We start from the raw sequence: 21,803 nt of genomic DNA on the forward strand, positions 1-21,803 counted from the left end.
TTAAAAGTGTTTAACACACCTAGACTAGAAGTATCTAACTGCCTTGCAATAGTCAGTTTGATGAATCCTACAGATGTACAACAGAAGCTCTTTCTAACCAACCAAGTAGAATTTATTTTGTTGAAATGTACATACATAAACCTCCTAATATACTTTACAAGCTATACCATTTTTATTCAAAACTTCAAAGTCCACTATTAAAATAATATTAATTTCTTACCCTGCAGTTATAATATAACAAATTCAAATGTAAACACGATTAACTGCGTACATATATTGCAAACTTTGTGTTCGTCTCTGCAACCGTTACCGAAATTAAATTTCCTCCATGGTATTATAGATGAGTAAATCAGATCTCTAAACCGTGTAATTCGAGATTATCTTTTAAAAATCATCTTTATTGAAACACACTGTTTAGATGCATTGTTGGACAGGTAATTATGGTACCAATAAGCAGTAAGCTGCGCTAGCTATTGTGCTTTATGCACTCATCTCAACGTTAAGGGTCAACCAGTTTCTATAGGATCGAATAACCTATTAGTAATTATCGTCGAAAAAGTACCAATTAAGAAAGTAACAATTTGGAATTGGCGGCAGGTATCAACAGGACACTTTAATCAACATCTTTTTTTCTTAATTTGGTAGACAGATGACACTCGAGTCTTTAGCATGTTTTATTGATTTCTAGTCGCGTGCAACGCGACACTACAGCTGCTCACTATGTCGGTCGGGTGGTCGGTCGGTCGGTCGGTCAGTCAGTTGGTCGGTCAGTTGGTAGGTCGGTCGGTCGGCCCGGTTGGTCGGTAAACACTAACTTGAGCACGCGACTGCAGCCATGTATATGGGTATGTTGTGGGTAAAGCACTTAAAAACATTGTATTAGGCGCTATATAAGACTACCATTATTATTAACCGAATCCATTTTACCAGAAACCAAAGACACAGCAGACTTTAAACTAACATGGTTGGTGATGTGATATTCGATAATTCTGCAACGCATGTTTATTTTATACCAAACAGGAAAGATGTGTTAATGTTCACTCTTGAAATTGACAATTTAGGCCTAGACAATTTAGGCCTAGATTGAAATAGAAATCATTTCCATTGTTTGCGTGTAACCATACTCTTTTAAGCCAATACGTTGCTGGAATGACCAGGGACATCCAATTAAGCTTAGCCCCTCATTTGACCATTTTAGGCACCCCTCCCATCATTTCAAAATCCTAGATCCGCCACTGATGACAAATAAATTAAGCGCTCTTTAAAAGTGCAGATTGGCAGAGGGCGCGCTATTTGATATTTCGGAGATAATATTAAGCCTTCGGCTTCTAAGATCTTATAAAGATACCTGAATGTTAATAAGCTTTTGTGACGTCACCAATTTATAGTTTTGCATGGCTGTTTATATTTGGAAAAAATAATCAGAAAGACAATTTGCAAGCAATACTAAGACACAAATAAATAAAATGAACAAAATGTCTTTAAATAGTTTTTTTTATTCTTCTTAAATAATTAAAATACTCTCATAAAATAATCTTCACTTCATACATTATGATGTATTATAATTCTCAAAAAAAAATCTCAGAATTTGTAATGTATTAATTTAAATTTTCAATGAAAGAAATAAATGTTTATTTGAATTGAATTAAATTATGTTGTTTGTGTTTTTGCCTTTCTATATTATACGTTTGTATTACCACCGTACAATCGATTGTAGGTGATCATCGTGCCAAACATGATTGTCTTGAAGCTCAGGTACAGGCATGAATTTTAAATATAATATTTGGTTAATTGTACATAAATCAAATATTTGTAACAGAAATCAAGACGAAAAAACATCAATTTCCCGTAATATGGACAAATACAAAATTTGGCAAAATTCTTACATAAAAACCAGTATAATTTTTTTTTCAGTAGTTAGGTAGTTAACCTAATGTAATAACATGTCTGGTGACTCCCTAGATGGTGAAAAAAGATGGTGGATATACAGTGGATAATTTTTTCTATAGCATGAAAATAAAAATCTGAAGTTGAATAAAAATATCAGAAATGTAATATTTAAGTTATAGTACCTATATTTAGTCATCTGATAACATTTTTACCACACCGTTTATTTTTCATAGCTTTTTAAAACGCCTCTCTATTTACAAAATTTGTGTATAAAAGAATAGAGATTTTACTGTGCAATTTGAACTATTCCCCCCACTGATTAGAAAGTGCTTATTTTCAACAAGCTCGTGTAACACAAATAAAATCCCAAAAATTATGAAACATAGGGGAAACTATAGATCGATAATTATTGGAATGTATGATCAATAGAAATTTTTTTTCCCGCACCTGGCCTTTAAAGTAAATATAGAAAAAAATCGTAGTTGTGTAACCAAATGCCAAAAAATAACCTCTTCACTTTGATGTGACGGTTGTCGGCGTTACAGTATTTATTTAAAAAGTGATCTGACCATTCGCCATGCTATATGTGTCTTTTCCGTTTGGTGCAGAATACAAGAAGTTATCAAAACTACTAAACAGCAGAACTTTTTGAAAACGCAAGTTGACTAACTATTCGAAAGGCAATTGAAAAACAGAACTATTCGACATTATTACAACTACTGTAGGCCTACATTATTACAACTACTGTAGGCCTACATTATTACAACTACTGTAGGCCTACATTATTACAACTACTGTAGGCCTACATTATTACAACTACTGTAGGCCTACATTATTACAACTACTGTAGGCCTACATTATTACAACTACTGTAGGCCTACATTATTACAACTACTGTAGGCCTACATTATTACAACTACTGTAGGCTTACATTATTACAACTACTGTAGGCTTACATTATTACAACTACTGTAGGCTTACATTATTTGAAGAATTGTTGGTATAAGATGTTGAAATAAAATGCTTTAAATTGCCTAAAACGAACCAATTAGACTGTATTTATTGTCTTTTTGATTTTTTAAAATATTTTTGTCTGAAAATACAAGCAGTATATACGTATGAAATGCCATATGTGGCAAAATATCTTTTTACTAATATTAAGTCAAAACTTCGTCTGGAACACAGACTACGAATCTGAGCATTGACATCCGGGCGCTATTCGCTAAAAAATGATGAAGAAAAAACACATGCGTGTCACGTTCCATCGAAAACGCCTTTTCGTTTGTTGTAGAATACAAAACAATTAACAGCAGAACAGAAACAACCTTTTATTGAATATTTTCTTGAATTATTTCTGTGCGAGCTGCTTTTCCGGCGTTACTTTACGTCTTTTTCTTGGTTTCAACAGCAGACCGTGTATCGCGCAAATACATCCAACCAGAAAAGCTACAACTACAGCTGCGGTCAACGTTGTCATGATTAAGAGACCTGTTGTCCAAGAATGACCTGAAAATAAACGTTTCGCATTATTATGTTTTTGTGGAACAAATAGAGTACTAAAACCATGGGCCTATACTATAGATGAGTTGTGTCGTTTGTTATCATTTATAACCAGGCTCACACACTGGGTTGTAGATATATTAATAAAAAAAATATATATATATGTACTATCAAAATTTTTGTAGTACCATTCTCACAGCTGACGGTGAATTTCATTCTTCACTTACCAGCAGTGTTCAGACTCTACTGACGGCGGATAGTTCGTGAATAGAATAGGCTGTTTCTGGTATAAGTTTTGTTTGTATCGAGAGAAAAAAACTGCCAATACGTTGCAAAGTTATGATGCAGACTGCTCATTTGTATCAAAGAATGGCATATTTTAATATAGTGAAGATTGTTACTACAACCGCTAATGTAGAACAATCCACCGCTAAGGTAAAAACACCAACATCTTATTTAGTCAACGGAAATTACCTCACAGCTAAGTAGCTGTTGACCGTTCTACATTAGTTGGTGTTGATTTTGTATTCACTACATAAGCGGTTGGTGTTTCTATATTATCTGGCGTTTTCTATACATTAGCGGTTGTAACAAGGATTATTGTTGGTGTTGGCAATCATCGAAACTTACTAGGCTTGAATTCTTCCGTCGTGGTTGCGATAGCCAGTGTGTCTGTGATGCCACTGCTACTAATATTAGTCTCGGTCATCATTCCTACAAACAAATTAGGCAACCGTTTAGATATTCTCTTTATTTTGATTTACTTACCTTATTGCTCTTTAGTAATCACGATAGTGTACATGAACTTCACAAATCTTAATTCTATCATTTTAGTCTCCAATGAGCAACAAACTTGATTTTTTAAATTACAGATATGATTAACGTCTTTCGAGAAGTCTTATAATTCATTCATTCATTTAAAAACAATAACAATATACAAGAACAAGCACGAATGTGCGATACTCGGGGTACAGCAAAAGAAGATGTAATGACGTCATAATGACGTCACAAGACAGGATGTAACGTTACATACACATCAATAACCTCGCTACCAAATACGGCTATATTCCGAAAAGTTACGTCACATAACCGGAAATGGCATAATTACGGTAAATTATGAAATTGTGATTTTTTGCTATTTCCGGGAGCAGAAGTGACGTCAAATAAATAGGTTTTACTGTATATATTCTTATTCTCTAAGTCAAGACCTTTCAAATGACACCAAACACGGCTATATTGCGACGAAAATCGTTTGGCACCAAGGTACCATCTTCGAGACGTCATATATGGCTGCATCGGGTTTAAAATAAACAAATCCGACTCTATAGCTTCGAGGACATGTCCCTGTAGTATACCCATACCAAATACCAAGCTCAATACTACAACGAGTAAGGGAGGAATAGTACTTTATAAATCGATTGGTACCATGTTTATGACTTCATAATTCTGCATCCGGTAAGTACGAACATTTTCTCTCTATAGCTTTGTTCAACTATTACCCTAGTATAGGCATGCCATGTTTCAGAGCCGTCAGACGACGCGTAAAGAACTAGTAGGACTTGAAAGTTGGCTCAATAGTGTCCAGATGGAAGAAGAGTAAGAGGAGAAGATGAGCCTAGAACCGGGGTCCCCCGAATAAAAATGTATGAGAACAAGATTACAAGCAATAATATACTAGAAATAGGAGTTAATCAATGATTAAGGAATCAGATGAAGTTGTTAACGCACTTACAAATAAACTTAAAGTTATTATGTCAGATGTTAGCTACCCCTTAACCAGTAGGATTACGTTAAGCCGGTCTGGGCGCATTACATATCCTCGCTGGAACACTGAACGCCTACGTAGATCCTTTCTCCCATCTGCTATGAGGCATTTTAATGTAATGTGGAAAAGATAAACGCAATAAGTATCTTAGCTGTATTTTTAACTCAATTTGTATTTTTTGTGCCCTCTTTTAACTTTTTATATGACATCTTTTATGTGATTTTATTCTTTTTTACTGTTTGTGCGACAATGTTTTTAGACAATTTTAATGTGTGTACTTTCAGCAAAAGTTTCAAGCCATTCATGAGTTTGACAATAAAGTTTATTGAATTGAATTGAATTGAATTAAATCGAAGTTGGTCTTCTTTAAAGAAATGGAAGAAAATTATTTAGCATATTTATTAAAACTCGTCTCGTCGGGCCTCGTTGTATAATGCTGTCTGAGCTGGCTTTTTTAAGACAAAGCTCTCGATTCAGATACAGATGAATCCACATTTCATTACGTTTTTTACAGTTTTGGAACTGCGTATAATGTTTATTGTTGAACATCTTTGGAAAATCATTGCTAACTTATCACAGCAATTAGTATTTGAATGATTTATTTTAATCTCTGTCCACACTATCCAACTTTATGTGACAACAAAATGTGATGTTTCCATATATGGACACGATGATGTCCTATCACTACCATATTTGGGCACATCACACTATTTTTGTCAAACTAGTTGTCAAACTAGTTTGATAGTGTAGACAGAGCTTTACGATACGATACTTACCTTGTGTATTTTCCTCGACTGTGTATTGAATAACCGGGTTTGCCGTTTCACGATAAACTGTGTCGGTTGTTATAACTTGTAAATAATAAGAATATCAAAATTATATTTAATTCGTCACCAATTGCATATTTTTTGCCAATTAATATAGTTGAATTAAAAATAATTAATTGGTTAATCTAATATACGCGTCTGGAAGGTCATAAATCATATTTATAATTAGAATATTATATATAATTAATCTGTTGTAGTTTTCTTCGTAAATGTGACCTATTGACACATTTATGCTAGTTGATCGTCACTTAAAATCATTTGCTGTCGAATTTATCCTGAAACATATTAGTAGAGTAGAAATAGTATAACATAACCCAGTACTGCAGACTAGAAACGTTTGAATGTTTATGGCCACCATAAAGACATTCAAATGAAGATTAACGACGTTTTTGCGATTAAAGATATATTGTCCCCACATTTTTTGTTGAATATTGAATATGCCATTTTAAAGTCACTTAATAGTTATTCACTATTTTTCAAATTATTTACCGTGAAAAAATGTAATTTAAAGCAAAAAATACTGTTTATAATTAAGTGAAATGGTTATTTTTTGTTTTTTTTACAGAAGAGAATAACTTTATTAAAACTGAAAATGGTCTACAGTATTTAAAGTCTGATTTCATTAATCTTTATTTTTCATGTTTTTTGGGAACAATACATCTTTAAAAGAAATACAGGCCTACACTTGGGTTAATTTTGTTGAATATTACTCGGATTTTACTCAATAGGCACACGCTTTCAATATATATAAAAACTCAATTTATACCCTAGTGTCATTGAGATAATGATTACGTCAGCTTACACAGAAAGGTCATGTTTTGTTTTTCTTTCTCTTTATACATTATTTTTACAGTTTGTGGTGTAATTTAATTTTACCTTCATCCCTCGATAGCGCTGTCAAGTGTTCGCCGTTGGTTTCAGTGGTATAAGAATCGGATGAAGTAGTTTGATCCAATCTTCTAATCTCTGTTGTGCTTCTCTTTTCAGTAAAACTTTCATCAAGTATAGCCGTTGTTTCAAATTCAATCAAATCCGTTGGAGTGGGGTTACCAGATTCTCCAGCCGGATTATGTTGAGGAGATGAAAACACATCAGATGTAATTGGTACGGTAATTGGATTTTCAATCATATCATTTGTTGGTGGGGTATGGTAATTTAGATTTTGCATTAGTCCCATATAGAGTGATCTATAATGACCACAGTCAGCAAGTATGTGTGCACAGTCTGTACAATTCTCAAATATTCTTTGGTCTCGTTCCCACTGCCAAATGCAACGATTTAGTACACAATTTGCCTCAAGATTCTGAGTTTCATTACCAACCTCCACCGTGCATTCACTTCCAAATTCTTAACAAACAAATGTATACAATCAATTACAATAATAAGTGTTGTAAAAAATCTCTATAAAGCCAAAATAAATTGATACTGCGCACAATAATTTTGCAATTGAAATATCAACCGATAGGATCCACCAATCAGTTTTTTTAGCGCGGCTGGCGTTCCATAGATTTTCCTCTTTCTATCCATACGCCAGCCATAACCGAAATAAATTCAGTTTAGCATGTTATAGTTTATTTCATAGTTAAGATTAATTCGTTCAACATCAATTCCAATAGCGCACAATTGGTTTTTTTTTCTAATAGTTTTCATAACATTTCAGAATCATAATAGCATTAATTCTCGCTTTAACATAATGGATACATTTCTAAATAACATTTTCTAGTTTTATTGATTTTCTTACCTATTTTGCATCCTGAAATTGGTATCCCCACGTCATACCAAAAGTACTTCAAAGTGTTTGTTAATTGAAATTCCCTTATTATGCTCCCATTCATATTTTGAACTTTAATAACTTCATTATCCATATATGAAATTGTAACGTTTTCAGCTGTAACATTTGTTGTTGTGTTAAACTGCCCATTATCTGAACATTTAAATTCATACACCATTGAATCAAGTCTTCTTATTTGAATGTCAAATACAGTCTCTTTTGTAAAATCTAACGTAAAGAATAAGTGCAACAGATAACTTGTGTCAATTGTAGCCAAATCCACGTCAATCCTAAAGTATGTATTCGACGGCAAATGAATTACGCTGTAGTTACGGTTGTCAATTCCACATTCTACAGGTATATCTGTTAAAATAATACAAACAGTTTACAATTACAATAAATTCGGTAATAGAAAGTTAAGGAGGAAACACAGGTTGACTTTAAGATTTAAGTAAGATATTAGGTTATTCAGTTGTTATTTTGTTAATATAGTAATTCAAATATAAACAATTTTTACCTTTTGCTTCAGTATTGAAAAGGCCATTAATTAGGTTAAGAAAAACAACCCACCAAATCGCTTTCGTCACCATTATCTGTGTAATGCAAAGTTGATTCGATATTAAAAATAATTATGTTAAATTTACATACTAATAATTCAACATTTATTAGTTTCTATCAATGGTATAACAATACAATAAAAAAGAATGATAATTTATAATGAGACAATACAAAAAAAAACCATTAATAGAGGATCTTGCAAGAAGAGATTACTTGTCACGCAAGACCCATAAACAAAAGAAAAAAATACATTTGTATATAATTATTAAATAAAATAAAAAAGTCATGACAAAAACAGTTTGAAGGTCTAGTTTGAGTAAAATGATAATAAATGACTTTTAAGTTTTTTTACGAAAAGTTGTGAGAGAGAAAGAGTTAACAATACTAGTATCTAATTGATTCCAAATTAGAGGGTTAGAAACATAAATAATCTGGGAAGAACTAGTTAATCTTACAAAAGGAATAGTTAACTGAAACTTATGAACAGTACTTCTTAAATTATTATGAGACATTAAATTGCCCTAGGCCTATGCAAAAACTGAGTCGGACAATACATCTTTAATATGTTTTCTTTTTTTCTTGTGTATATTTCATTGCAGAACCATATTGAAAAATAAACATTTTGTGATCTTTTCTTTTCTGAATTATGTTATCCTGCCTAAATATGTTTAAATAAATAAAATAAATAAATAAATAAATTTAATATAAACCAAATCACGCACAAAAATGTCGGGTCAAAGTATGAAGACATCGAGTTTTGATTTGAAATCTTTACTAATTATTTACTCTTTCGGTGTGTTCCGTATATTATAGAGAGTTTGCTTCTTTCCAATTACAAATCTTTACAGTAATTCACGAAAAATGTTATTGATACAATAACAGAACCTATATTATTATGTATCCTTAAAAATAATACTTACATTTTGTTAGGTGGACACATAATAGGTACATACTCCATTAAAGATCAGTGTGATGTGTTATAGTCGATGGTGATGATTGTGTTATATGCTATCAAGAGCGACTGTAAAAAAGTAGTTATTTATAATTGCTCCATATACTTGATTGTTACCGTGCGGAAGTTAGCTGCAACGTAACAATAATCTCAATATCGATTATCAATTTAAAGAATAAGCATTTAATAAACATGACCAATACCATGTGTTATTTTGTAATCAGTAAGGTTATATGAGGACTTATAAATTAATTGGTTGCATAGAGACTCACTTTATTACTCAATTGTTGATTGTTGATCTATTTATAGTCTTAAGAAAAGTTATGGTGAATTGTTTGGATTTCAATAGCAGTACTTTTAGCAAAGAAATTTCTAATTATCCAAAATTGGAATAGACGGGTTTCTGATTTCAACCTGAAAGATCCGCGATATTATTAATATGCTTCGTGACCGAGAACACTGATTAAAATATAAAAAAGGTAATAATAAATATTAGGAGTGTGCATTTTTATTTCTGTCATTTCAAGAAAATCTGTTTTCATACAAAAAATGAATGAAATGAGCTTTTGTTTTTTAGTAAGTCAATGTAAACTGTTATCTATATTGTTAAGCAACTTTCGTTAATTACTTACTGTTTATTCTATGGATATGAAGTCTGAAAAAAGAGAAATGAAATGAATAGAATGTTGAAATGATTAGTACCGTACTGTGCAGATTTACCGGCATACCCGGATGTATCTTTCGTCACTGTCAGCTTGCGATCCCAAAGACAGGATATATCTTATACTGTAGGCCTTCATGTAATCGGAGAGTTTGTTTTGCTGTGGCAGCTTCAGCATTTTGGAACTACCCACCAATTTCAATGCGACTCTTTTAATAAGACCCAACAGAATATTTTTAAGTTTTCAAAAAAGCGTTTTCATTAAATCTAACAATTTTACAATTTCATGTTACTTCAATAGAGAGCCTGTTTATATGCGACATTTAAGTAGGGCCTATTAATAATTATGTCAATGGTATTAGATAGAATATTACAGGGTCACACTTGAAAATATATTAAAGAATTCTGTTATTAATGGTTTGATGTCTTTAATACTCAACAGCATATTTTTCTTTTCAAAAAAGCATTTTCATTAAATCAAACAATTTTGCAATTTCCTGTTACTTCAATAGAGAGCCTGTTTAAATGCGACATGTTTAAGTATTTATTAATGATGTCTATATGACGGTGTATTAGATGGAATATTACAATGATTATATTGTCACACGTGAAAATATCTTAAAGAATTCCGTTATTAATGGTTTCATATCTTATTATTGAAGTCAAACACACATCACATGATGATTTTAAATTGTAAATTGAGTTTTAAATAAAAAATAAATAATACAGATAAAATACAAAAAGGAAGGAAAACCAACCCCAAGTTAAATCCACTGTTTACTTTGAAATAATAGTTGTATACATGTATAAATAAAATAATAATATGCTATAGTATTGTCAACTTTCTATATTTATTTTATTGCCAATAGGCCTAGTTATTTATGGCCAGAGGCCTACGCACAAATAAAATGGATTTGAATTATAATTATTATATATATTATAATTATAAATAATATTTTATTTTAGATTATCAAACTGAATTTAATGGATTATTGTAGGCCTAAAACTAATTATTTTTTTATTAACTTATCCTGTTACCGTGACAATACAGTGTAATTTTATATTCGAATAAAAGAATATTAATAATGATCATATTGGTACTGTGAGCGATGCATTTTGATATTTTATAATCTTTTTTATTGTCAATTTAGACATAATGAATATGTAGCCTATGGTGTAACAATTAAGTTACATTATCATATAAATTGAATGCATTTTGTAGAATCTTAATATTGTTTCACAATCGATTTGGTTTCCATGACAATAGTGTGGGCCTACATAGGCCTACAAATCGCACTGGTGATACTATTTGACATTATCTAATCTATTTTATTATCATTGATTATATATTAGGCATAATGTAGGTTATGAATTATTGTTAATATTTTATATTACATTATCAACATTAAACGTTTGTAACGCGACAGCCCCGGTTGCAGGGAATATTAATTTACTAAGCACATATAACAACCCGTTAGGTGCCGTATTGCTCTGTTTCTATATGCCTACACACGTTGTAGGTTAATTAATATATAAATACAATTAAAATACAATGAATTCAAAGTTATTTAAAACGGTTACAACAAATATGTAAAAACTCCAGAAACTAATCAAAACCAACAAATTTGAGTTTACATCCTATCGTTTTCCATTTCGAATAAGCTGACCTCCCGGATTTCTTGACAAACTACAGTAAGTATTTATTTATTAGGAGAGTTGATATATAACTGTTTTGTGTTTTCTCAATAAGCAGTATTTACAATTTCATTTTCTTTTTACTAGGCCTACTTCCTATTTTTTTTATCAGTCACTTTTTTATAACCATAATTATTTTTTCGTATTCTGTTTTGCAACCACCACCACCACCACCACCACAGGTCTATTGCATGCATGACTTTCTCTAAACGTATTGAAGAGTCTCAGTCTGATTATCTATCTTTATATAACCATGGAGAAATAACTCCATGATATAACATACATCGGGGTTGTTAAACACGTAGCGCAGAAAGCAGCGCCACCAATACCCATGTCACGATCATCATCGACCGCTTTCAGTTTTGCTTTTGGAAAAAAATATTTGAGCGCCCTCTATCCACTGCACACAATAGGCGTGAGAACAAAACATTTTATGCTCCGGTGATCATACTGCACCTCCGCCCATAATGAATGAAAACCACAAAAGCGTTCAATATTAAACTGTGGGTTAACAATAATAAAACGTACACAAAAATACAACGCTAAAGAATCAACACAAAAACTTCTATGGACTGTGACTATATTATATCTTCACAACAGCAGACATTGAAGAAGGTGTGAATGAATTCTACTATGTTATTCATGTGCTGCTTAATTTTGAGTACTGTAACTACTACTACTAGTATCTACGTTAATATGTAGGTTGTGTAACGGATAACCACGGTAACTAATCGAATATTTACGGTATTATTGGTGATATATTTCGCAAGCGACAGGTGAATGTGGACAAAGTCATAACGCGTTAGCAATATGTGTAAACAGTTGAGTTATGTGCTAACATTTTGATTCTATAGCATAAATGTTGTTTCATGAATCATGTACGATATTAATAGGGCTATGTATCTTCGCTGTGCGAAAACCGCATTATTATGATGAAAACGTAGGCCAGAACCTGAGAAATGCAATACGGATTCTTTCTTTCATCTAGAAATGAGGACAGGCAATTTTTATGTTACAGGGCTTATTCAAGTGGCTATGTTTGTTACTGCAGCAACATACCCTTCTGGGGCACCCGAAGATGCCTGTAGTAAAATGTCTCCTAATAAGGGTCATAACAATTCAAAACAGACATCAGCAAGTCCTTATACAATCTCGATGTCTTCCGCGTATTATTCACCTGGTCAAATAATTACAGGTAAAACATTGTATTTAGTATGTTTTGTAAAGGTATATGGTTATTTTCATTACACAGTATTTTGTTTGTAATATTCAATAACATATCAGTTCAATTAATTGGTTAAGCCTAGTATCATGTTTTAGAGTAGGGCTTGTTAGTAATTAGGCCTATTAAATAGCATTATTACGTACTTTTCATCAAAATTAATGTACCTCATTGTTGTGCTATGTCAACATAATGTCAATGACGGCGAAATGTCCCCAATAATGGAGATAGCTATGCAAACAAGTAAGTAAGTATATATCTAATATTCAACTTGCTATCATTATCTGTAGGCCTAAGTTGTAATAAAACGTAGCACACAATAATCTTACAATGCCTTTATAGTACAATAGAAAAATAGAATATTCTTTGATGAATCAGAACAGGTTTTGATTTAGGATTGTACACCCACACAAAGGTAGCACAATACTAACATTATTATTCATATTTATTGCAGTTACAATAAGTGGGACCGATTATTTTAAAGGTGTAATGCTACAGGCCAGATCAACCGGTACAGAAAACTCCATTTTACAAGGAAGTTTCAGTCGATTGCCGGAGACGCTTCAATACCTTACGTGCAATAATATATCCAATTCTACAGTTACTCACACAAATGCTAGCGATAAGCAACGCATTGAAGTAGATTGGGTTGCTCCTCAAGAATTTATTGGAAAAATTAAATTCTAGTAAGTTTAAGTGTTTTTTTTGGTGGAAACATCATCATAAACGTTCTTGTTAACATTGTCAACATTCTCATAAACATCGGCATCTTGGCATTCTCTGAATAATAGTCACTCATCATCATCATCATGATTGATACCACCATCATCATCATCATTTCATACAATATTTTTAGTTGTTCAATATTGAAAAATAATATTATTTGTATTGCTTTACTTTTAAGTGCAACAATTGTAAAAAATATATCAATATATTGGGTAGGACAGAAATCGGACGCCCTGAAGGAACAGGTTGTTGAATCGACAGACGAACCATACGTAACGTCAATATTAACTGAAACATTTGAACCGGTTAGTCCTACTGTTCATATCACAACCGAAGATGATTTAATAGAAGAAGAAACAGTTACACCAGTTGATTTGAATAATTCGACTCTAGGATATACAGACTATTTATTAAACATTACAAATAGAACGTTACCGCCGTCAGAATCTATGAATACGACAACTACTACGTATTCTATAGAATCTTCAAACATTACTGAAAATACAACATTACCAAATGTCACGATTTCAACAACGATTATAACCGAGAAGCCAGATACTACGTCTGATTACTTCGAGGATCTCTTTACATATGTACCGGTACATCAAGAAACCCAAACGCAGGTAACTACTGCTAAAGAAATACCCTTTACATCGACCAAAAACGACTCTGAAGTCATTCCTACAAATCTTTCAGTGACTAGGTCTACGTTCAATAGAACTGTTACATTTTCAACTCAGTCTACCGAACAGACAAACTATAATCTCTCTGAGACAAGTCTTCCCCCTACTACTAGTGTGCAAGAAAAAATAACTTTTGAAGGTAATAGGCCTACAACAGAAATAACCACAGAAGTGATGCAATCTTTAGAAACAACAACTACAGTAGAATTAGAAGATTCAATAACTGAGGTTGTATCAGACTCAACGCTTTATGATGGTAAATATTATTCCCAGACAACAACTCCTCCTATAGCAACGGCAACGATCACCGCCGACATTGAGATTCACTCCGGAAATGCCAATACCATGGTAACCAATCTTGTAGGTGAGTTGCACCTGTCGAAAGATAAGCTTGATATTTAGAATTTTTATTGCGCATTTGAATTGTAAAAATGGTAATTATAATAAACAAATTTGCCTAATTTGTTTTAACCTTTGTAAGATCAGAGCTTGCTTAATACCCCACCCTCGCTTTTCAAATACATCTCAACGGTTGAAATCCAACAATACGTATTTTGTCGGCCATTTTAAAATGATAATATCCTTTTAATTTAATTCGATTGTCTGTAATATTGGAATTTGCGATCTGTATCTTGTTGTTACGTCAATTATTATCATGCTAAACATTTTCAGTTACAATCATTGATCGAAGTTATCTGCTGGTTTCTTGTTAGGATAATTGTTTGCAATCATCGTTATATTTCCTGTAATCAAGTATAATAATACGTATAGGATATTGAAAATTAATAAGTTTCTTTTTTTTTCATTTTTCAGATACTTCCGTAGTTTTTAAAATGACTATTACAAGTCTAGAATTCACAGATTCGTTGAATGACCCAACATCAAATGAATTCACGGAGTTAGCTGATAATTTACAAACAACGGTGAATATTATTTTATAATTACAAGTTTGAATCACAATAAGTGTGTAAAGCTCTGTTTACACTATCAAACTTTAAGTAACACAAAAATGTGATTTGCCTATATATGGTAGTGATATGGTCAAATATTTGGACACATCGCATTTTTTGACACATAAAGTTTGATAGTGTAGACAAATCTTAAGATCTTGACGTAGGGGATCATCATATCTTCCGGCTAAACGTTACAGGCCCCTCATTATTACAGTCGTAACGTAATGCATATTTGTCTGATCTTATGACCGTATTATTCACAAATCATTCTTATGCGAGATATTTCCCATATGAGTATTTCAATTTCAAGTATATTGAACATTGTGCATTTAAATTCTTAAAAATATATGATTTTTTTTGGTGGAAAATCATTTAGTCATGGTAGACAAACAGAAATATATTGAAAAAAATGTAACCTGCCAGGAAAATAATATTATTGTAAATAAAGATCATGTATTGAAAATGCCAAACACCTGCATTTTAGATATTGGATTATACTCATCTACGTAGCTTTGTTAGAAAACCCATTACCTGTTATTACATAACGTTATGACATAACGTACACGTTTTAATGCATATTAAATTACTGTTATTCATTTTATTTAGTGAAATTGATAAGAACGTGCATTATCATGATTTATTGCAACAGCTTTTGCTTTTATCAAATTGAATTATTAAAACTAATTTTATTTTAGATGGAAGACGTCTATTCTACGTGGGAAGGATTTCAAGAATGTAAAATTATTGGTTTCTCGTAAGTTGAACTGAACTGAACTCTTTTCATCCCTATATATTTTCCTTTATTCAACGAATAAAAAAACATTTATTATTTGTTTTTAAAACATCGACAATAACAATACAATTTAGTTGTTTTTCTAGTTGATTGATTCGATCAAATTTTCAAAGCCAAAAAAAAAAATAAAGAAAAAAAACCAAAGAAAAAAAAACAAACATTAATAGGCCATTTCAATAAGATAAGGAGAATCGCATTAAATTTTGCTATAGTGTCTTGCGATACACCTACCAGCTATTGCATAACATGAAACAAATAAAAACTTTCATAACAAAACATTGTCAACAAAAAGAAGAAAACTGATTTAATGTGTTACACATTTTACGTTCGAACATGGAACTCCGTTTGAGTGACTTTTCAACTCTTGCAAATCTTTACCGTTATTTATGCAATAGTATTTGTTTCATTAATCCCCGGGAAGTTTATTTATTTTCACATTTATTTTGATCCATTCAACAAGTTTGTTTGTTTTTTTCTATATTTCCATTCACAAAAACATAAACATACATAAATAATCATTACAAAACAAAAGAACAAAAAGTTAATCCTTTTTTTTATTTTTCTATGCTGTATTTCTCACATGTTCTTTTTTTTGCATTTATTTTGTTTCATTTAAGTTATTATTTGGACGTACCTTTATCATCAAAGTGTGTTACTGTTGTAAAAGTGAATTTATCAATAGATTATTAGTATAACAAACATGCTATATTGACGATCGATATCTTATTCCGGAATTGGCAATGTTGGTACAGTAGTAATATCTGTCCCACTGATTGACATTTTAATGATTCTATTGTTATTCAACAGTCTTAGTTGTCATAGTTTACCTACCGTCATACCTTGATTGATGGTGTAATCGTCTGTATATTCAATGTATTCAGTAATTACAATAATCCTATAGATTTAATGAATATATAATTTATACTGGTAAATAACTTACGATGAGAGCTCGTAGTGGAGGGTACCATGCACAAAATGAAACAACGTCATAAATTTTGTTCTTAAAATAGGTTAATAATTTGGCCAAATATTGTACATTCTCCCTGCAAATAAACTAAAAGCCTATTATTCACAAGTACAGAATAATCAATAGTTTTCTTCCTTTTTTGTATTCACCCTATTGCACCTTCTTTCAAAAAATATTCCTAAAAACATCAATGTCATAGCACCCTATCCAAATGAGCAATAATAATGTGTCCCTCCATCCGCCTTCTGATGGAGATCAACAATCCTTTTTGTTGACAAAGATTTCCTTCTCTAGTAGAACTTATTAAAGGAAATTAACTCGAGCGGCGTATTAACATGCAGCATGAATCCATTAAACCTTAACATAAAAACCGCCCTCTTTAGTTTGTATTGATGAACCAGCGATCAAGACCAAATAATGAATTCCTCTGTGAATCAGTTTGTTGTCTGAATTTTGGAGTGCCATTTTGTTTAAAAATGTAATAACAATATGTTTATACAAATAAATTCTTTTTATTTTCAAACCAGAAAGGGGAGTGTAATATCTGAAACAGAGCTTGTATTCGAAAACGCACTCAGTGATGAAGAAAAGTCTGCTACTGTTGGCGAAATATACACACTGGTGGAAGAAAATGGTGGTATAGGAAACTTCACAGTCTCAAGTATACAGACACTGAGCAGTGAAGGTATAATTTATAATCACTCTTCCTTGGTATGATTTGAAAAAAAATGGTGGTTCATGGGGCAGTACACTTGAGGTGATACGAATGAAAAATTATTTGGCCAGTTCACTAAAAGTACTAGATATCTATGAAGAACTTGAGTTTTGTACTAACATAGTTTTACAAACTAGGAGTTGCTCTAGTTTTACAAACTAGGAGTTATTATTATTATTATTATTTTATTTATATAGCGCTTTTCCAAATTAGTGTAAAATGATCAAAGCGCTTTACATCAGCAGACCCAACAATGAGTTACTTCTTAGGAAATAGATGTGTTTTGAGGACTTTTTTAAATTTTAAAACCGTGGTTTGTTCCCGAATCACAGACGGGAGTTCGTTCCACATCACCGGTCCAAATTTTGAGAAAGTATTATTTCCAGAGGTCTGCTTTTCGAGACAGTGATCCAATCTAGTGTGATCTATCTTGGACCTCAGGCCTCTCTTAGCACATCTATACACCCGTAAGAGATTACTCAGATAACAGGGCGCATTATTATTTATACAATTGTAGACATGAAGTAACACTTTAAAAGTGATTCTACTTTCAACAGGTAGTCAATGCAATTGCTCCTAGTTTTACAAACTAGGAGTTGCTCTTATAGTTGTACAAACTATTAGTTGCTCTAGTTTACAAACTAGGAGTTGCTCTAGTTTACAAACTAGGAGTTGCTCTAGTTTACAAACTAGGAGTTGCTCGAGTTTACAAACTAGGAGTTGCTCGAGTTTTACAAACTAGGAGTTGCTCGAGTTTTAAAAACTAGGAGTTGCTCGAGTTTTACAAACTAGGAGTTGCTCGAGTTTTACAAACTAGGAGTTGCTCGAGTTTTACAAACTAGGAGTTGCTCGAGTTTTCCAAACTAGGAGTTGCTCGAGTTTTAAAAACTAGGAGTTTAGGAGTTGCTCGAGTTTTGCAAACTAGGAGTTGCTCGAGTTTTACAAACTAGGAGTTGCTCGAGTTTGCAAACTTTTTTTCTGCAGTTTTTCAACTGACCAACACACTAGATTCGCAAGCAAGTGTAGACTAACTGTATTTTATTTTACATTTATTTATTTTACAGGTACGTATGAAGAGGTAGATCACTGTTCACTTCTTCCTTGTCCAGTAAACTTAAATTGCCACGTAGAAGATTCAAAATGTGTCTTATCTTGTCAAGAAAATACAGATTTTTGTCAAAATGGAGAATGTGAAGTTGACGAAGATGGCAAAAACTTAACTTGCAAGTACGTTATACGTTCATATAATAAGTACATTGAAACCGTTTATACCCTTCCATTATATTAACTTCTTTTTTATTCGGTTAAAAATTTATATTATTTGTAAATTCAATCTTGCAGGAACACCACAGTCGATGTTGAACCAGTAAAAACAGGATGTAAGTAAAATATAATTTCTCTAACGATATTTAGTTTATTGTGCCTAAATACTAAGCGAAGATTTTAATTTATAGTCGCTTGTGATAGTAAATTGGATTGTTAGTTTCTTTTTAAAAACTATTTGAAATGTTCTTTTTATCTTTTCATGTTAAACTTACTGTATAAAATGATAAATGTTACAAAGATGTACTTATCTTTTTAAATCGAAATTTCTGTATATCAGAATAAAGTACCAATCTTTTATATTAATTAATAAAATTGTTAACTTTATATGTAGGATGTAAACGTCGGTTTACACAAACGTTAATATTATATTGAATTAAATGTTACAGCCAATGAGACGGTAATTGCAATGGTGCTAATTGGAGCAAGTTTTTTCCTGATTGTACTTTCGATAATATTAATTGTGTTTATTTGTAAATTGTGGAGGAAACGACGTCGACGGTGGCGGTAAGTTGTTACATACTTTGTTTATTTGAATATATTAACATAATTAAAAAACAAGATGTTGTTTTTAATCTTTCCGGGCGCGCAGCGATATTTCTTTTCGTACATAAATTGGGGACCCCTCATGAAACGTCACAAAATAAACATGAATATTCATTAGTCATATCATAAGGTGTGACGAAAGAATTGATGTTACTACAATTCACTAATGCAAACGCTTTCTGTCGAGCCGTCTGTGTAGTCGAATAGATTAAACTATGAAATTTACATATCGATGTATCTGGTTCGATTCCCATAACCAACTTATTTTTACTTTATAGTCAGAGAGATTATTTATAGGGTTAGGTTTAGTTATATTTAGGAAGTAGTTCGGCTATTTTTCACATAAGTGGTCCCCAACTTATGTATGAAAAGAAAAATCGCTTCCGGTCATCTGTGTTAAATCATTCTCTCAAATGTTATGACACTAAATGAAGTAGACCTAACTAGAGAACAAAAGTAAAGAATTACTAAAAATATTTCCTGTGTATTGTTTATATTTTTTTGTTATAACTTAAACAGTGTGAAATAAGTAATGTATTAAAATATTTCTAATTCTTAGGAGGAGACAGAATCAAGACATTCAGTTGTTCGGTTTTGAGGCCAACAAACACACGCGTCTGAATGGCGGTATCCCAGTCACTGATGTATCAGCAACACGTGGCCGTTTTTTTGTCAACAGTGAACTAAATGAAGCGCCATTTTTTAGTAGTCATCCAGCAGAATCAAACTTAATGAGTGGCCGAGGGTCAATAGGCTCCACAAGTCAACATTCGGTGTTTGACCGAGCATTCTCCAGTGCTGCTCACAGTGATATAGATGAACCTGACTATGATTATGACGTCATAAATAGGAACAGAAGTGTAAAGTTTTTGGATACTCCTCAAATTCTTGGTGATGAACAATCGGCTGAAGAATTCGGAATTGAAAATTTCAGTTTCGGTGTACCGAAGTACGTCGATCGGGAAGACGACGCAGGTAGTTATAGAGTGCGGTGGGATTTCAAGGTCGATGATCCTGCCGTGCAGGATATGGACATAGCTCTATAAATAAAAAGAAACAATAAAACATAACAAAACCCGCCGAATTAGCACCGTGAAACACCTTGATTATCAATGTTTGTATGTCATATATTTTGAACTCGGAATTGTGTGTGTGAAAATATCTTGTGTTTTATATTCAGCAATGAAATCAAAATGACTATTTGAAAAAAGATAGGTTCGGATGTAGCAGAACATTTCGTGTTTTTGTGACGGATTTATGAAATGTTATAAGATCAAATGTTATTGTTGACGTTGTTACTGATGTCATCTGATTGAGATAATTTAAAAGTAATTTTTTTTCAGAATATAAATCCGCAAGTAAAAAAAATGTTGCTTACAAAAACGCATAATATAGTTTATAGGCCTAAAAAGAATGATTTCATCAGTAGTTGGACTTGCAGCAATATGTATTAAATATTTATTAGAATTTTTTAAAATTAGCCTACTGTTTATGTTTTTTCCGCCTTATAAATAATATTCAATGTTTGCCTCATATTTTCATCAATACTTACCTATGAGGAACATCGCTAACGAGAAATGGACAACAGACATACCTACAATTATTACTTTTAATGCTCAGTTAAGATCTATCTAGTGACAGCAGCTGAACCAGATGCAAGAATACCGAAAAAGAGATACGTAAGCCCGCATGGAAGCAACTTTAGTATCAACAACGCTTTATGGTAATTGTCATTAATCATTTGTTTTAACTCATATGAATATTATTTTACTGTTTGATCGATAAAGAAAGTAGGCCTACTATCACCCATTTGATAATGCATTTAGAATTAGTAATGGTCATACACTTACAGGAAACGTCAAGTGAATGATTAAGGAACCACAGCGGAATGTTTTGTGTCTTGAAGAAGGGCGTAACCCCCAAACGTATAGAATAATATATAAAATAGACATGATCTGGTACGTTGCAGAATAATATTATTAGAAAATTAATTTGTTTGCACTATTTATGGGTTTTAAAAATAACTCTTTTCTGTTACAGTGTGCAGACCCTCTCCGTCAGTTCCATTTTTATTGTATAAGTAATGTTTTATAATGCATGTATACACTTCCTGCCAAGTATGGGATGCTTGTCAAAGTCGTTTCTGGGAATTACCAGAAGAGAAAGTAAAACAATAATATGAGTTACTACGAGTCCCGAGACTATACAGTTTGTCCTACTTTTGTAATATCGATTGCAATTTACTTATTTATTTTA

The 21,803-nt window shown here is 32.1% G+C and overlaps 2 protein-coding genes across 2 annotated transcripts; one reads left to right on the forward strand and one right to left on the reverse strand.

Moving 5' to 3' along the window:
* Window positions 1-1,509: 1,509 nt before the first annotated feature.
* On the reverse strand, window positions 1,510-9,281 carry LOC140039542 (uncharacterized). The gene is made up of 7 exons (XM_072085154.1): window positions 9,232-9,281; window positions 8,271-8,346; window positions 7,724-8,116; window positions 6,859-7,329; window positions 5,932-6,006; window positions 4,021-4,104; window positions 1,510-3,396 (listed from the first exon to the last, which is right to left on the reverse strand). The coding sequence occupies exons 2-7, from the start codon at window positions 8,341-8,343 to the stop codon at window positions 3,239-3,241; spliced, it is 1,254 nt and encodes a 417-aa protein (XP_071941255.1). The 5' UTR covers window positions 8,344-8,346; window positions 9,232-9,281; the 3' UTR covers window positions 1,510-3,238.
* Window positions 9,282-12,178: 2,897 nt separating this feature from the next.
* Window positions 12,179-21,127, forward strand: LOC140039543 (uncharacterized). Its single transcript, XM_072085155.1, has 10 exons — window positions 12,179-12,814; window positions 13,296-13,527; window positions 13,746-14,614; window positions 15,064-15,173; window positions 15,899-15,957; window positions 17,491-17,648; window positions 18,743-18,905; window positions 19,020-19,057; window positions 19,391-19,508; window positions 20,107-21,127. The coding sequence occupies exons 1-10, from the start codon at window positions 12,610-12,612 to the stop codon at window positions 20,591-20,593; spliced, it is 2,439 nt and encodes an 812-aa protein (XP_071941256.1). The 5' UTR covers window positions 12,179-12,609; the 3' UTR covers window positions 20,594-21,127.
* Window positions 21,128-21,803: the final 676 nt, after the last annotated feature.

The sequence above is a fragment of the Antedon mediterranea genome, chromosome 2 (genome assembly GCF_964355755.1).
Source record: "Antedon mediterranea chromosome 2, ecAntMedi1.1, whole genome shotgun sequence".
NCBI classification, from domain to species: domain Eukaryota; kingdom Metazoa; phylum Echinodermata; class Crinoidea; order Comatulida; family Antedonidae; genus Antedon; species Antedon mediterranea.

Coding starts and splice junctions, on each gene's coding strand:
- LOC140039543 (XM_072085155.1), top strand. CDS start 12,610: ATGAGGACAGGCAATTTTTATGTTACAGGGCTTATTCAAGTGGCTATG. Junction 12,815..13,295: donor ACCTGGTCAAATAATTACAG/GTAAAACATTGT, acceptor TATTTATTGCAG/TTACAATAAGTGGGACCGAT. Junction 19,509..20,106: donor AAACGACGTCGACGGTGGCG/GTAAGTTGTTAC, acceptor TCTAATTCTTAG/GAGGAGACAGAATCAAGACA.
- LOC140039542 (XM_072085154.1), bottom strand. CDS start 8,343: ATGGTGACGAAAGCGATTTGGTGGGTTGTTTTTCTTAACCTAATTAAT. Junction 6,007..6,858: donor AGCGCTATCGAGGGATGAAG/GTAAAATTAAAT, acceptor ATTATTTACAAG/TTATAACAACCGACACAGTT. Junction 3,397..4,020: donor GACGGAAGAATTCAAGCCTA/GTAAGTTTCGAT, acceptor GTTTATTTTCAG/GTCATTCTTGGACAACAGGT.